At 45.6% G+C, this 16212-nt stretch overlaps 1 protein-coding gene across 1 annotated transcript in view; it reads right to left on the bottom strand.

Moving 5' to 3' along the window:
• Window positions 1-1377: 1377 nt before the first annotated feature.
• The window catches only part of WDR64 (WD repeat domain 64), a 540197-nt gene continuing 525362 nt past the window's right edge, over window positions 1378-16212 (bottom strand). Inside the window, exon 28 of the mRNA XM_029594015.1 lies at window positions 1378-1551. Within this exon, the coding sequence (XP_029449875.1) occupies window positions 1462-1551 (90 nt within the window). The 3' untranslated portion in view covers window positions 1378-1461. The remainder of the gene's footprint in view (window positions 1552-16212) is intronic.

Raw genomic sequence — 16212 nt, 5'->3', positions numbered from 1 at the left:
GGGTCCAGCAGGGGTCCGGGAGCGATCTACGCTCGTGACGTCGGGGGACAGGAAGCAAAATGGCGCCAGCGCTACCTTTGCCCTGTCATATGACAGGGCAAAGGTAGCGCCGGCGCCATTTCTATCAACGCACCCATTGTCCGAGAGTGGAAGATCACAACGGGACCCCAGGTAATTTAAGACCTTTTGGGGGGGTTCGGGAGGGTGGGGGATTTATTTTAAAGGGTTGGGGTGGGTTTTAGGGAAGTTTTAGTGTGCCGGTTTTCCCGCCTTCCCCCGATTTACACGATATTTAAAAAAACAAAACCGCGACGATCCGATTCCCTCCCCCCCCAGCCGAAATCGATCGTTAAGACGATCGATCACACGATTCACATATCTAGTTAATAATGCTCTTGTACAGGTTGTTGGTGAGGCCTCACCTGGACTCCTGGGTTCAATTCTGGAGACCATATCTCATAAATGATAGAGTCAGAATGGAATTGGTCCAAAGGAAGGTGACCAAAATGGTGTGAAGTCTGTTTCAGAAGACCTACGAGAAGAGGCTGAAGGATCTAAATACGTATGTATACCCTGGAGGAGAGGAGGTGCAGGGGAGAAATACAGACCTTCAGATACCTGAAAGGTATTAATGATGAACAAACTTCAAACCTTTTCTTTTGGAAAGGAAACAGTAGAATTAGGGGTCACAATATGAAACTTCAGATGGGATGACTCAGAACTAATATCAGGAAATACTTTACAGAAAGGGTCTATGGATGCCTGGCATGCTTTCCCAGAAGAGGTGGTGAAGACAAAAGCAGTAAATTAATTCAAAAGACCATGGGACAAACACTGCGGATCCCTAAAATCTTGAATTGAAAAAGAAAGAAGGAGTGGTGTAACATTTCTGCATGGGGATAACCTGCACGGAACGGCAGTTACTACCCTTAACAGAATGCATGGGGGTAACCTGTACAGAACAGCAGTTATTACTATAAGCAAATTATTGGGCAGACTGGATGGACTATTTGGTCTTTATCTCGTGTCATTACTATGTTACTATGTAATGGTTTTTCATAATTGTAAGCAGATGTTTTATTTTTAGCTTATATTGTTTTCATAACTGGCCATCCTTTTTGAGCATACATTATTTATACTGATATTAAACTGAGTGATAGCGTCTATCAATTTGCACTGGTTGATATATTTACTAGTTAATTTTCATGCTGTCTTGTGTGCTTTACTGTAATCCATTTTGTGTTCCCTCTTTCATTTTCTGCTTTCCCATCTCTTCAGAAACTCAGTTTAACCCAAACGTATTAGCTGAATTAAACTAGATGAAGAAAGGCTTTCTTAGCTTCCTGAAAGGAGTGACACAATGTTTGCAATGGCATGAACCTCTACTTGACCTTCATTTTATTATACGTTCATTATACAATCATCATGTCACTATTCCATTGTAGGACAGGGAAGCAGCACTTAAGGAGGGTCAGGAGATGCAAGAGGAGGTAGAGTGAGAGATCGGTTATTTATAGCTTTCAGAGGTTTTCCAGCTGATAGCTTTGATCCCTGTAAAAAAAAAAAAAAAAAAGTACACATAGTTATTCAGTCTGCATGCTAGCAGCCTTAATGCTAATAACATTTAAAACATTGTTATGATACAATCAATTATTACTGTTGTTTACATGGGAAATAAACGTACAAAGGATTTACAAATAGGTGTACATGTTTAGGCATTATAGTAAACCTTGTTTAAAGCAAGGGAATCAGTGAAGGTGAAAGTTGATGATGTAGAGCTTGATATTCTTTGACAACCAATAGTACTTCAAAGAGAATAACAAATGTATTTAGTTGACATATATTATATTAGAACAACAAGGAATATGTGAGGATTGAGCTTGATAAAAGGTGTCTTGAAATACATGGTTCAAGATAGAAAAATGGGAGTGGGGAACAGGTGTGTTGCTCTTATTTTTTGTAATTTATTGTCTATTCGACAAAAACCATAAAGTACATATTATATGTCCCATGCCATCTGATGTAAACAATACATTTGCATTGCATACAATAGCTTGTCATCATGAAACCTCAATAAACTGTTAGACAAACAATGGAACTGTCTCCTCTGGCTTATTTAAGTGTCAATCATTATTTTATTGTTATTTTTCCCCATTCCTACCCCCCTCCCTCTCCCAACTAAGGTCAAGTAATCTTCGTACAAATCTGTATCATCTGAGTCTAAATTCACTCCCAGAACAATTGTTCTCCATCCTCACTAAACACCCACCCTCCCACCAAAAAGACTTATCTCTGAAAACAATTTTATATCCCTGGAGATCATGAATCATTAACATTTTTCTGCTGCGATTCTATATACGGTTGCCATTGTTTCTTGAATTTAGATAATTGTTTACGCCTAATGGCAGTAAGTCTGTTTAACTGATAAATTCGAGCTAATCTCAGGTGCACTATGCATACAGGTGGGGGCCACTGGATTTTTCCAAAAACACGCTACCTCCCCACGGGCTGCTAAAATTATTTGTAGAGATAAGAATTACACCTCTGGTGTTTGGTCCTCTTTTGGTATACTTAAAAGAAAAAAAACCCACAGGTCTTTAGGAACGTTGGCCACTACTATCTCATGTATTAACCCCTTTATGTCATCCCAAAATACTGCAATAATGGGACATTCCCATCATATATGCATGAAATTGCCTACATTACCACATCTCCAACAACCCGCATTCAACTTGGGGAATAACGTGTGTAGGTGAGCAGGAGTAAGAGATCAGCAGTACAGTGGTAGGTGTCCATATAAAGAGCAGGTAGTAAAATACTGCACAGAGCGGCAGTAGCCACAGAGGCATTCACGGAGCGGGATGCCAGTGGCCAGTGGTAGGTGTCCACCTTCACGGAGCGGAAGGATGGAGGGCTGTCATCTCCCAATTAAATAAATAATAAAAAAACCCAGGGATGGGATCCATCAGTTCTAGAGGACGCATATAAAGAGCAGGTAGTAAAACACTGCATGGAGCGGCAGTAGCCACAGAGGCATTAACGGAGCGGGATGCCAGTGGCCGGTGGTAGGTGTCCACCTTCACAGAGTAGAAGGATGAAGGGCATCCATCTCCCAATTAAAAAAAGAAAAGAAAAAAAGAAAAAAAAAACAGGGATGGGTTCATGGGCTTATAGGTATTACCAATTATTAGGCTTTTCAATATTTGATGATAGTTAATGTGACTTTCAAGGCATTCTTCACTTTCGGTGCATGTCCGGCATGACTCCTTGCTTCAATGACAGGGGAGGAGAAAAACTGATGCTTCACGCGTTTCCAGCATTGCCCTCTGCTTCATGGCAGAGAGCTATGCTGCCGCTTACCCAACTGATCAAGCTTGATATTTCACTTGGAAGCAGCTCCAGCACTGCTCTCTGCATTAATGGTGGGGGTGAAAGGGGAATTAGAACATAAGGTTACTAAGAGCCAGGAGAAACAGTTAGGTATGAGAACAGGTGTGTGGGGCTTGCTGGGCAGACTGGATGGACCGGTTGGTCTTCTTCTGCCGTCATTTCTATGTTTCTATATGTTTCAGTAAGTTGTAGCCATTTTCCACAATGGTTGCTGAGATTGAACACTTTTTAATGGAAATGAAACATAAGTCCCACTGCATATCCTCCAGCGCTCGATCCAAATCTTTCTCCCAGCTTTGAATATGTGGGGGGTGGAGAATTGGGATCTTTGTTTAACATGCAATAAATTCTAGATATACCGTTCTTAAGTAAATTAGGTTTGTCACAAAGCCCTTCAAACAAGGATTTTCCCTTCTGCAGCCCCTGTTGCACCTTTGCCTGAGACATGAAATGCACCAGTTGTTTATAAAAGTAATAGTCTGCCTTATCTAAATGGAATACTTCTTGAAGTTCTTGAAAACTTCTTATCTTCGCCCCATTCCATAAATGTTCCAAACTGCAGCCTCCGCACCCCCCCCCCCCCCCCCCCATCTTCTTGCTGCTCTCAGAGAGCAGCCAGGAAGAAACTCACTATTCATAAATATAGGGGATCTGTAGAAGGAGGATCTATCTCCCACTAGCTCAGCTTTCCACTTGTCCCAGATCTTCAAAGTTAGGGCCACTGGAGGAGGGATTGGCATTTGAAGGCCCCGGCATTTGCTAGATACTTTGGATAGATATAATACATGCCGTCCCACCCTTGGTGAACGTCTTCTCCAGATAAAATGAAAAAATTTGCATTGCCATAAGGATATCTGGGCATCGGAGATCTCAACAGGCAAGGACTGGAAGAGATAGCTTAACTTGGGGAGTGCATTCATTTTTATAGCTGTTATACTACCTATCAATAACACACATAGAAAAAATATTACTTTTACAAATGCAATATATATATTTATTCAAACCAAATGTACAAAAACATCTATCTAGACCAGAGCTTTCCAAACTTTTCATGTTGGTGACACACTTTTTAGACAAACATAATTTTGGGACACAGTAATTCAGTCTACTAGCAAACCAGAGGTTAAAGGTTAAATGAACGAAATGTATTTCGACAATTTATGTATGTTTCCTTAAATATATACATAATAAAATGTTTCACGACACAACCTATCTTGTGAAAACCTTTCATTTATATTAAAAATATATATCCTGCACCTCCAGTTCTGTAACTCTGTGCATCCACTGAAATTCCCCCAAACAATGGAGCTTGGATGTTTGCCTTACAGCTCATCATACTAAAAGATATTTTCAAATTCTGGTGTCACCTGACAGTAACAGCAGCACAAACACCTTCCACTGCCAGGCACATTGTGAACTAACACAAAACCCTGCAAAAAAGACACTCAAAATCTATACTGCAATCCCATCGTAACACAACAGTAATAACACCAAGGACTCAAACAACAATAACCCTACCTGTGAAAAAGCAAAGGTAAATATTACACTGGGTCCTAGAATACCAATACACCACCTACTAAGGAAACAAAACAAACCCGATTGCTATAGATCCCTATGCTAGCAGAATCTCTCATCATGGTCACACACACAGAGCAGAGACAGACCCTCACCAAATACAGAATACAAAATAAAGGAGCACAAATTAGACAAAAACTGAAATGGAAACTCCAAGAAGCCAGACTCTGTGTATTAACAATGGAAAAACAGAACCACCATTCCTCATAAAACAAACAAAATCAAGAAACATAAAGCATCAGTTATAATAGTAAAACCATACTAATAAAAGAATATTTTAAAACTACTGATAAATAGAATTTCTATTAATTAAAATCATATACATTTTTTACAATTTCCCAGAGGTTATCCTCTCTCACACAGACTCACATGTCCATTCTCTCTCACACATACACTGTCACATACATACACATTCATGCTCTTATACCCACCATAACCTCTCGCTCTCACAGACACTGACACACTCTCAGACTCTAAGACACTCTCTCCCCCTCCACATACACCCCACACACAAACTCTTACTCCCCTGGATTTTCTCATACACACTCTCTCTGGCTCCCTCACATACACACAAACACACACACCCAGGCAAGCTCCCAGTCATTCTCACACACTAAAACTGACCCCCAGGCAGGCTCCCATTCATTTTCACACCACTCCCTCACCATCCCCCAGGCAGGCACCCATCCATTCACACACATACACCCCCAGGCAGGCACCCATTCATACACATGCACACACTAAAGGCAGACCCCCTCTCTTTCTTTTGCCAGCAACCTCGGAGCCTCTCTCATTCCTCTGCTGCCACTGATGCCGCATGGCTATTGGGGAGGCGCTGATTGCTGCTATTGGCACTGAAGCCCATTCTGCTGCCTCCTCTGTGCAGGCCCTGTGGGTTTCCAGTTCCTCCATGTTGATCTCGTACATTGTGAGATCCGCATAGAGAAAGTGCTACTCTTGACATTAACAAAGATTACATGTGCCAATCAGTAAAAAGTAATTTATTTCTTTTTTTTTTTTTTTACCTTTGCTGTCTGATCTTAGTTTTCTAATTGGTTGGTCCCAGGCTTTTTTGTTACACCTCCCCTTTCTTATTTTTTTGCCAATTCATTTCATATTGTCTTTTTTTCTATTTCTTTTCTCTCCATCTATCTTCTTCCCTCAAACATACAGTCAGGTTCTCATTCTCACATGCTTCTCTCTCTCTCACACACACACAGGCTCTCACTCTCACATGCTCTCTCTCTCATACAATCATTCATACACAGTCTCTCTCTTGCACATGCTGTCTGACTCTCACACACCCAGGCTCTCTCTCACTCCCACATGCTGTCTTGCTCATGCACAGGCTCTCACTGTCACATGCTGTCTCTCTCTCACACACACACACACACACACACAGGCTCTCACATGCTGTCTCTGCAAACATTGAGATCCTCACTCCCACACCCAATCTCTCAACTCACACAGGCACCCAATCTCTCAACTCAGCTCAGCTCATACAGGCACCCAATCTCTCAACTCAGCTAATACACGCACTCTACGGGCCCTCAGCCTCTCTCTTACCTCTGGGCCTCCTCTTCACGGGTCGCTGCAGGATCGGCTCTGCAGCGGCCCTGATCTTCTCGGGCTGATCCGATCCGCGGTGGGGGCCCTGCTACCGGGCCTCTTCTCGCCCGCTGCAACAACACGGCTCCTCTTCTGCACGCGGCTGCTTCATCTCCTTCCTGCCCGTGCGGCTCCGGCAACATTTTTTTTCCGGGGCCGCGTGGGCAGGAAGGAGGCGGAGCACCTGCACGTTCAGACGTGCCCTTTTTCTTCGGGCCGTGGTGACGTGAACTCACCACGGCCTTACCGATCTTCCGGCTGTTCTTCGCTGCTCAGCCGCCAGTGGGATGAGCTCCACCGGCGGCCGCATTGGTTCCCACTTGCCGGTGTGTCACGTGCACCGGGCTTGCACGACACACCGGCACACCTCAGGCGACACAGTAAAGTGTCGCGACACACACTTTGGAAAGCTCTGATCTAGACAATTAAAATCTAGCTAGCTCATACATCTCTCACACTTACTTCATTCATACCAATTAAAAGCCAGATAACAATTATCAAGACTTATAAATATTGTGACTCCATAACTTTTACATTCAATTTCTGTAACGCATTTATTAATTTATCCTCTTTCTTGCTGCTTGCTTCTTATGCTTTTATATTTTCCACATCTTATATTTTATATCATATATCTGGTCCCCTCTTTCTTGCTTCTTACTTCTCAAGTTTCTATATTTTTCGCATCTTATATTTGTATATCATATATCTAGTCCGATAAAGATATCTTCGTTTCACCCTTTCACAAGGGCTTCCTCAGAGACTAACCCAAAATATAATATCGGTAATCTATCATCAATGTTTATCCTATAATTGAAATAATTTATTAAATTACTCTCAAAATCCAAAAAACCTTTACTCTATTTTAGCAATCTCCCTTAAAGAGATGGGGGGCATTCCATGAAGTTAGCAAGTAGCACATTTAAGACTAATCGGAGAAAATTATTTTTCTCTCAACCACAATTAAGTTCTGGAATTTGTTGCCAGAGGATGTGGTTAGTGCGGTTAGTGTAGCTGGGTTCAAAAAAGGTTTGGATAAGTTCTTGGAGGAAAAGTCCATTAACTGCTATTAATCAAGTTTACTTAGGGAATAGCCACTGCTATTAATTGCTTCAGTAGCATGGGATCTTCTTGGTGTTTGGGTAATTGCCAGGTTCTTGTGGCCTGGTTTGGCCTCTGCTGGAAACAGGATGCTGGGCTTGATGGACCCTTGGTCTGACCCAGCTTGGCAATTTCTTATGTTCTTATGTAAGAACTTCCCAGGCTCACCTCAGATAGAAACCATAACCTTACAAACTTCATTCCTTCGCTTCAAGACTCTCATATATGATTCTTAACTCAGCAGTCTGCAAATTTTCAAAATATCCATTTTTTCAAAGAATTAAATCCATTGCCTATGAACAAATGAAAATACTCCATCAGAAACCAGAGAAATTCTTACCTCCATCTCACACCCGACCCATGCTACCATACTTCCTACTCACTTTTACCGGAACTGATGTCCTCATCGTCGTTCACCAAACATCACTGCATCCAAGTTCTTACCCCCTCTTTATAAAGCCAACCTAATCAAACAACCTCCATTAATCACTTACATCTGAACCGCATTATCTTAGTTTAATGAAACATACCAATCTAATCCACATCCTATGCCCTGTTAGCTCTTATGATGATCCAACAATATGTTTATCCACCATCTCCATTAACCTCAAAAGAAAGCATTCCATTCAATAGGTCCATTAAGGCCATTCGGTGCAACAGTACTACAATTAAAAATAAAACGTTGCTCTATTCTCCTTAACAAAGAGAACAAATCCCTACCATTCTTGAGACACAATTTTTTAATAACAAAGAATTTTATATCATCCACAGTATGTTTAAATTCTACCCAGTGAACTACCAGGGGGGCATGTTCTCTTGCAGAATTTATCCGACTCCTATGTTCAATAATATGCAACCGAACCATTCTAACTGTCTGTCCCACATAAATCAAACCCAAGGGCATATGATAGCATATATCACCCCATTTGTCTTATACATAAACAAACCTGGCAATCGATATGGTTAACCTAAATTCAGATGTTTAAACTCCTTGCATTTCAAAACATGTTGGCACACAGAACAAGATCCACAAGAGATCTGTCCATGGTCCTGATTTTCATCAAAAATCTCTGATGTTTTAACTTGTCCTTTAAGGACTGACATTTTTTAATGGCGAAAATAGGATTTTCTGAAAAGCCCTTTAATGAAGACAGAATGTGCCAGTATTTCAATACAGACTCTTTCACTTCTGCTACTTTAGAGGAATGAGGAATGGTACAAATCATCCTCGAGGGAGTTTCCCTCTCATTTTTTAATAAAAGATTATCTCTGTTGGCATATAATGCTCGCTTATAGGCTTTCTTGGTAAGAACATAAGAACATAAGAAAATGCCATACTGGGTCAGACCAAGAGTCCATCAAGCCAGCATCCTGTTTCCTCTAGCTCTACATCTATTGCTCAATTGTTGAGCCTGGATCTTGAATTCAGTCGTAGAAGTGCACAAACATCTATAACGTAAAAATTGGTCTATGGGTATGTTCTCCCTCAATTGTCTAGGGTGAAAGCTCTGATAATGTGTTCCTGTCCGTAGTTTTTCTGTACACAGTTGTAACCAACCTCTCATTATGAATGTATACCCGAGTATCCAAAAAAGTGTTATGCTCCTGCCCACAAGAAGCGTGTGCAGGTTCTTACCTCTCACAGCCACAGCCAGCCGGGCTGCTGATGCTGCTTCTTTCTCCCTGAATCAGCTGGGGCCGTTTCCACAGCTGCTGCCATGTGGTCCGGTCCTCGGCTGCTGTCTCTGCCTTTCCCCGACGTGCTGCTGCGATCCGGGACCTTTAGCGAGCAGGTCGTCTCTCCCCAGTGCCTGCTTTAGCCCGGGTCCTTGCCCAGCAGGAAGCCGTCCCTGCCGGGTTGCCTGCAGTCTCTCCCAGTTCCCTGCAGCCAGCACTTCTCTCTGCGGTTGCCTACAGCCTCTACTCTCCCTGCAGTCTTACCTCTCCTCCTGGGGCTGTCCTCACGGCATGAAGCCGTTTCCTGCAGTCAGCCCTTCCCCCGCAGCCAGCCTTGCCTCTCTTGTTTCTGTCCTTGCAGCTGGGAGCTGCTCACTGACCTGCCTTCACCCAGCTCCAGTCCAGGGCTGCTCCGCGGCTTCCTTGGGCCCTCCACGTGGGCTGAGGACGCCACCAGCTGCCAGCTCTTCTCTCCAGCCTCCTAGGGCGCGAGCGCGCGCTTCTCTACTGCTCTTCAAGGGCCAGCCAGGTGTGGCCCCCTGCTGACCCCTCCCTGGGCGTTGTCCACTTCAGCCCTACTAAAGGGCTCAGCTTTCAGTGTATCTTGCCTTCGCAAAGGAGTTGGTCACTCCTGAGTTCCTCATTCACCAGGAGATGCCTTGTATTCCAGCCTTCTGCAAGGTCCAGTGTTCCATGTTTCCTGTTGAAGCTTCTTGTCAAGTTGTTCCAGTCCTGAGTCTGCCTGCCATTCCAGTCTGATGTCTTCAGTGTTCCAGTCCTGATGTCTGCCTGCCGTTCCAGTCTCAAGGGTCTGTCTCTTGTTCCAGTCCTGATTCCTGATGTCCATGTTCCAGCCCAGAGGTGTGTCTCCTATTCCAGTCTATGTAGTTCCAGTCCTGATGCTTCCAGATATCCTTGTCTCCTGATCCTGATGCCTAACCTGCCTTGTGCTGCCAGGAGAGCAGCGTTATCCTTGCCTTGTGCTGCCAGGAGAGCAGCGTACCTGCTTCCTCTTTCCTGCTTGCTCTCCCGCTCTCTGCGTGGTCCGCGACCAGCCTTCCAGGGCTGTGTAGGGCGCGCATGGGACAGGGTGGTCCGCAACTCAGTCCCGCGGGTGGCCTGAGTAGGGCGCCCTGAGGGTCAGTGCCCATGTCTTCCTTCAGCCCTCGTTCCTGATTCCACCTCTGTGCATCCAGTACCCTCGACCTGAGTCCTCGTCTTGCCTGCGTCCATGTCTATGCATACTGCACCCCGTTCCTGAAGTCCACGTCTTATGCCTGAGTCCACGTCTAAGGATCCTGCATCTATGCCTGAGTCACGTCTATGGATCCTGCACCTCGTCCTGAGTCCACGTCTACGCCTGAGTCTACGTCATTCCTGAGTCTCGTCTGAATCCATGTTTCCAGTCTTCACTGTCCTGGCCTCCATCTGGCCTGCCGCTTCGTGCCGTACCCTGCGGCAGGTCCGAAAGGGCTGGGGAACGGTCGGAGGACTGTTCACAAGAACACATTGCGTTGTTGGGTCTTCCGAAGCGCGGCAGGTCCAGAGGAGGGCCTGTCAGCCAGTCTTCACTCCAGCCCTGCTCCCGTTCAGCCATGCTCGGGCATGCCACGCCTCCCCGCGGCACCTCTTCAGAGTTCCTCTGGGGTCGAGCCGTGGCCAAGGACACACATCACCCAGGAGTGGGATCGCTCTCCTAGCGCTCCACAACAAAAAGTGACTGACCATGTATCTTTAAATGTGGTAAACCTTAAATTTGGATCACTTACATTCATCTCCTCCAAATATACATCCAACTCATTATCATTACACTGCCAGATAAAAAATTAAATCAATATATCTTTTCAGCTTATAACCTGTGAAAACCCCCTGGATTTATACACAAATTTTCTTTACCCTTGGTAATTCAGATAATTGGTTGATGAAATCTGTGGAATCCTTCACGTATGATAAAATAGCGGATACTTTAGGTTGGAGGTGATGATCTATTAATTTTGCTAATGGCACCAGAACTGTACCTATACCCGCAACAATTGGTCTACCCGGGGGATTCAACATAGATTTATGCACTTTCGGTAAAATATAGAAGTATGCCGTATAGGATATGGTACTTGCAAAAAATGGAATTCTTTCTCTGAAATGACTTTTTCTTTAACTGCAATTTCCAAAATGTCATTAACTCTCTGATGTATAGATGAGATAAAATTATCACCCAACTCTTCATAAAACTGGTGATCACTTAAATGTCTCAAAACCTCTTTACTATAATCAACAACATTCATTATCACAATTCCACCTCCTTTATAAGCAGAAACAATCTTTATTGATTTGTCATCTCGCAACTGGTCAATAGCTTCCCACTCATCCTTAGAAAGATTATATGCCAAATATTCTGTCTTATTCTCTATTTTCTCTAAATCAGTCAATACCAAAGTTTGAAAAGCTTGTAATAGAGAACTGGGTGCAATTGGGGGGACCCATTTAGAAGGTCTGTATAACTCCTTTTTATTATAGTTCGCTACCTCATTTGAAAAATATTCCTTAATGTGCAATCTTCTAAAATACTTTTGCACTTCTATCCGTGTATTGAACAGATCATATTTACAAGAAGGTACAAAGGAAAATCCTTTATTCAAAACCTTCAACATTGGTTCAGTCAGTACCTTAGAAGACAAATTAAATACAGCATGTGGTTCGTCAGAACTAACCTGTGTCTTGTTCACTGATGTGTTTTGTTCATATGCTACCGGCGCAAGTTATATCCCATATTCATAGTTTTGCCTTTTTGGAATCTGGGTTTTTGCACATTTTTGTTGCCGCGAGAACGTTGATCTAAAAAATTGGAATGTTGTTCAGAATCATATGAATTACTGTAACTTTCTCCCTCCTTAAAGAACTTGGACGCAGTGACGTTTGGTGAATGACGATGAGGACGTCAGTTCCGGTAAAAGTGAGTAGGAAGTATGCTAGCGCAGGTCGGGTGTGAGATGGAGGTAAGAGTTTCTCTGTTTTCTAATGGAGTATTTTCATTTGTTCATAGGCAATGGATTTAATTCTTTGAAGAAATGGATGTTTTGAAAATTTGCGGATTGCTGTAGTTAAGAATCAGTCTTGAAGTGAAGGATTGAAGTTTGTAAGGTTATGGTTTCTATCTGAGGTGAGCCTGGGAAGTTCTTTAAGGGAGATTGCTAAAATAGAGTAAAGTTTTTTTCGATTTTGAGAGTAATTTAATAAATTATTTAAATTATAGGATAAACGTTGAAGAAAGATTACCGATATTATATTTTGGGTTAGTCCCTGAGTAAGCCCTTGTGAAAGGGTGAAACAAAGATATCTTTGTCGGACTAGATATGTGATCTACCTTATAAATGGGCCATGACCGACGGCCCGTGCGGGCAAGGACGTCGGTCTTAGCCAACGTAAAAAAAAAAAAACATGGTGGCGTCGGGTGGCGGCGGCAGCGGGTGGGCAGTGGCGGCGTTGGGTGGCAGCGGCGGCAGCGAACGACGACAAGGAGCAGCGGCGGCCTGTAGCGAGGGAGGGAGGAGAGAGAGAGAGGGAGGGAGGGAGTGGGAGGGATTGAGTGAGGAGGGGGAGGGACTGAGTGGGAGGGAGGGACTGAGGGAGGGGGAGGGACTGAGTGAGTGAGGGAGGGAGGGAGAGGGACTGAGGGAGGGGAGGGGGAGGGACTAAGTGAGGGAGGGAGGGAGGGACTGAGTGAGGGGGGGAGGGACTGAGAGAGGGAGGGAGGGGACTGAGAGGGGAGGAGGGAGGGGTTGGGGAAGAGTGAGGGGAGAGGGAGAATGAGGGAGAGGTGAGAGACAGGGATGTGAGTAAGTGGAAGGGTAAGAAGTTGTGGAGCAGAGAAAAAGGGAGTGGAGGAGGGCTGAGGGAGAGGGGATGGGATTGAGACAGGGTTGGGAGTGACTGAGAGAAGGGGAGGGAGGTGAGAGTGAGGTGAAAGGAGGCAGTGGGAGACAGAGAGTGAGAAAGACTGATGGGTGGGAAGGGGGTGAGTGACTGAGGGGAAGGGGGAATGAGGAGAAAAAGTGTAGGAGGGTGCTGTTTTCGAAAATGGACCGAAAACAAAAATGTAATGTAGCCCGTTGTGACGGGCTTAACGGCTTGTATAGAAATATAAGATGTGAAAAATATAGAAATGTGAGAAGTAGCAAGCAAGAAAAAGGGGACCAGATATATGATATAAATATAAGATGTGGAAAATATAAAAGCGTGAGAAGCAAGCAGTAAGAAAGAGGATAAATTAATAAATGTGTTATAGAAACTGAATGTAAAAGTTTTGGTGTCACAATATTTATAAGCCTTGATAATTGTTATCTGTTTTTTAATTGGTATGAATGAAGTATGTGTGAGAGATGTATGAGCTAGCTAAATTTTAATTGTCTAGATAGATGTGTTGTGCTGCAGATGGAAGAGAGCACCAGGGGCGCTCTCCAGTGCGGGACAAGATGTGTGCCCTTGCGGTGAAATGTCCTTACCCTGAACCTTGACCAGATCTGCATGCTTCTTTGAGACCACCAATGCAAAGGTGGTCTCTGAATGGTCCTCCGACCGTTCCAAGCCCTTTCAGACTGCCACTAGGCAGCGGCGGGAAGCAGCAGGCCACACAGAGGACAAGGCAGACGAAGACACAAGACCTTGCAGGGCAGACGAAGACTCAAGGCATGGCAAGGTACTGACAGGCAAGGCATGGCAAGACAAGGCAAGGCATGGCAAGACTAAAATCAATGGTTAAAAGTCCAGAACCTCCAGGCAGACAATGTCCATTCTGGCGCCCTACTCAGCCCAGCCGGGCAGAGTCGCGGACCACACGAGAAGACATCAGAGCCACGGAAATCCAAGGACAGGAACGGGCAGGCAACCTGATCCCTCAGGCGCCCTACACAGTCCAGTTGGACTGGTCGTGGACCACGCTGCAGGACAGACCTGTCCAGGGAAAGACACACCAGGCAAGAACATCAAGGCAAGGCAGACATCAAGGTTACGGACATCAGGCAGACTGACGAGGGAAGAGATGAATCCTCTGCGCCGTCTGATGGAAAGGCCCACCAGCGCCCTACATACCCCAGCCGGGGTGGTCACGGACCACTGGGTCACTATGCGCCCTACCAGCTGAGCCAAGCTGGTCACGGACCAAGAGGGATGGGTCAGGCGGAGCTGAAGACATCTGGAACAGACGGATATCTAGACATCAGGAAAGGATGGACAACTGGACATTATGGAAAATCAAGGAAATGCAGAGACCGGAACAAGAAACGAAGACGAAGACATGGGATCCCACACAGAACAGAGTGCCTAGGAGGAGAAGCAGATGTGGAGTCCTAAGGAAGACTTACTCCTTGCGAAGGCAAAGCTGGAATGAAGATTGAAGCTTTTTATACTGGAGAAGAGGTGGATCCAATGATGACATCAGTGAAGCACCACTCCCTCACTGTACCTTTAAATACTGAAGAGAGAGCCGGTCTCGCCCCCTAGGAGGAAACATGAAGCAGTACAGGACCCTGGTCAGCAGCCCTGCTGCACGGGAGACTGCAGAGCTGAAGAGGTAGGCCTCAACCCAGGCCTAGGGCTGTCAGCTGCTCCCAAGCCGCAGTGAGAGCACCACAGGCGGTTTCAGGATGCAGGCAAGACTGGGGATGATGGCCCTCTTCCACGGAGGGCCCGCGGTAAGGATAGCGGCCTCCGGTTCGCATGAGGGCATTGTTGGCAGCCTCCTGGCTGCTTGAGCTACACCCGGTCGGCTCCTTGCTGCCGGGTAGCACAGGGAGATGGCAGCAATCCCCTGAGCACATGGAACGCTCAGCTGCGGCTCCTGCCGCATGAGAAACATGTTGGCGGCCTCTGGCCGCGGGAGAGAGCCCCGGCGCAGCCTCCTGCAGGATCACAACAGGATGTTTTTGTACATTTGGTTTGAATAAATGTATATATTGCATTTGTAAAAGTAATATTTTCTCTATGTGTGTTATTGATTAATAGATTGAATCCCTTTGTTTTGCTATACTACCTAGCCAGGATAAATCAAGTCTCTCCCCCTTATTTAAATCCTCCATTATTTTATCCCAGAGACCTACATAATTTAGTTCATAAAGGGGCGGATTTTAAAAGCCCTGCTCGCGTAAATCCGCCCGGATTTACGCGAGCAGGGCCTTGCACGCCGGTGCGCCTATGTTCCATAGGCCTACCGGCGCGCGCAGAGCCCCGGGACTCGCGTAAGTCCCGGGGTTTTTCGAGGGGGGCGTGTCGGGGGCGTGTCGGATCGGCGCGGCGTTTCGGGGGCGGGCCCGGGGGCGTGGTTTCGGCCCGGGGCAGTCCGGGGGCGTGGCCGCGCCCTCCGGAACCGCCCCCAGGTCGCGTCTCGGCGCGCTAGCGGCCCGCTGGCGCGCGGGGATTTACTTCTCCCTCCGGGAGGCGTAAATCCCCTGACAAAGGTAGGGGGGGGGGTCTAGATAGGGCCGGGGGGGTGGGTTAGATAGAGGAAGGGAGGGGAAGGTGAGGGGAGGGCGAAAGCGAGTTCCCTCCGAGGCCGCTCCGATTTCGGAGCGGCCTTGGAGGGAACGGCGGCAGGCTGCGCGGCTCGGTGCGCGCCGGCTACACGACATCGGCAGCCTTGCGCGCGCCGATCCTGGATTTTAGCTGATACGCGCGGCTACGCACGTATCTACTAAAATCAAGCGTACTTTTGTTTGCGCCTGGTGCGCCAACAAAAGTACGCGAAGGCCCACTTTCTTAAAATCTACCCCAAAGCTTTTCCAGATTTTCACCTATTTTAATTCCCAAGTATTTTACTTTTGTCTTCTGAATCCTGAAAGAGAAATTCTCTGAATTTCTAATACTGCCTCCTCG

The sequence above is a fragment of the Rhinatrema bivittatum genome, chromosome 3 (genome assembly GCF_901001135.1).
Source record: "Rhinatrema bivittatum chromosome 3, aRhiBiv1.1, whole genome shotgun sequence".
Lineage (NCBI taxonomy): Eukaryota > Metazoa > Chordata > Amphibia > Gymnophiona > Rhinatrematidae > Rhinatrema > Rhinatrema bivittatum.
The sequence above is the reverse complement of the archived record's forward strand: the minus strand, read 5'-3'. Positions and strand labels throughout refer to the sequence as shown.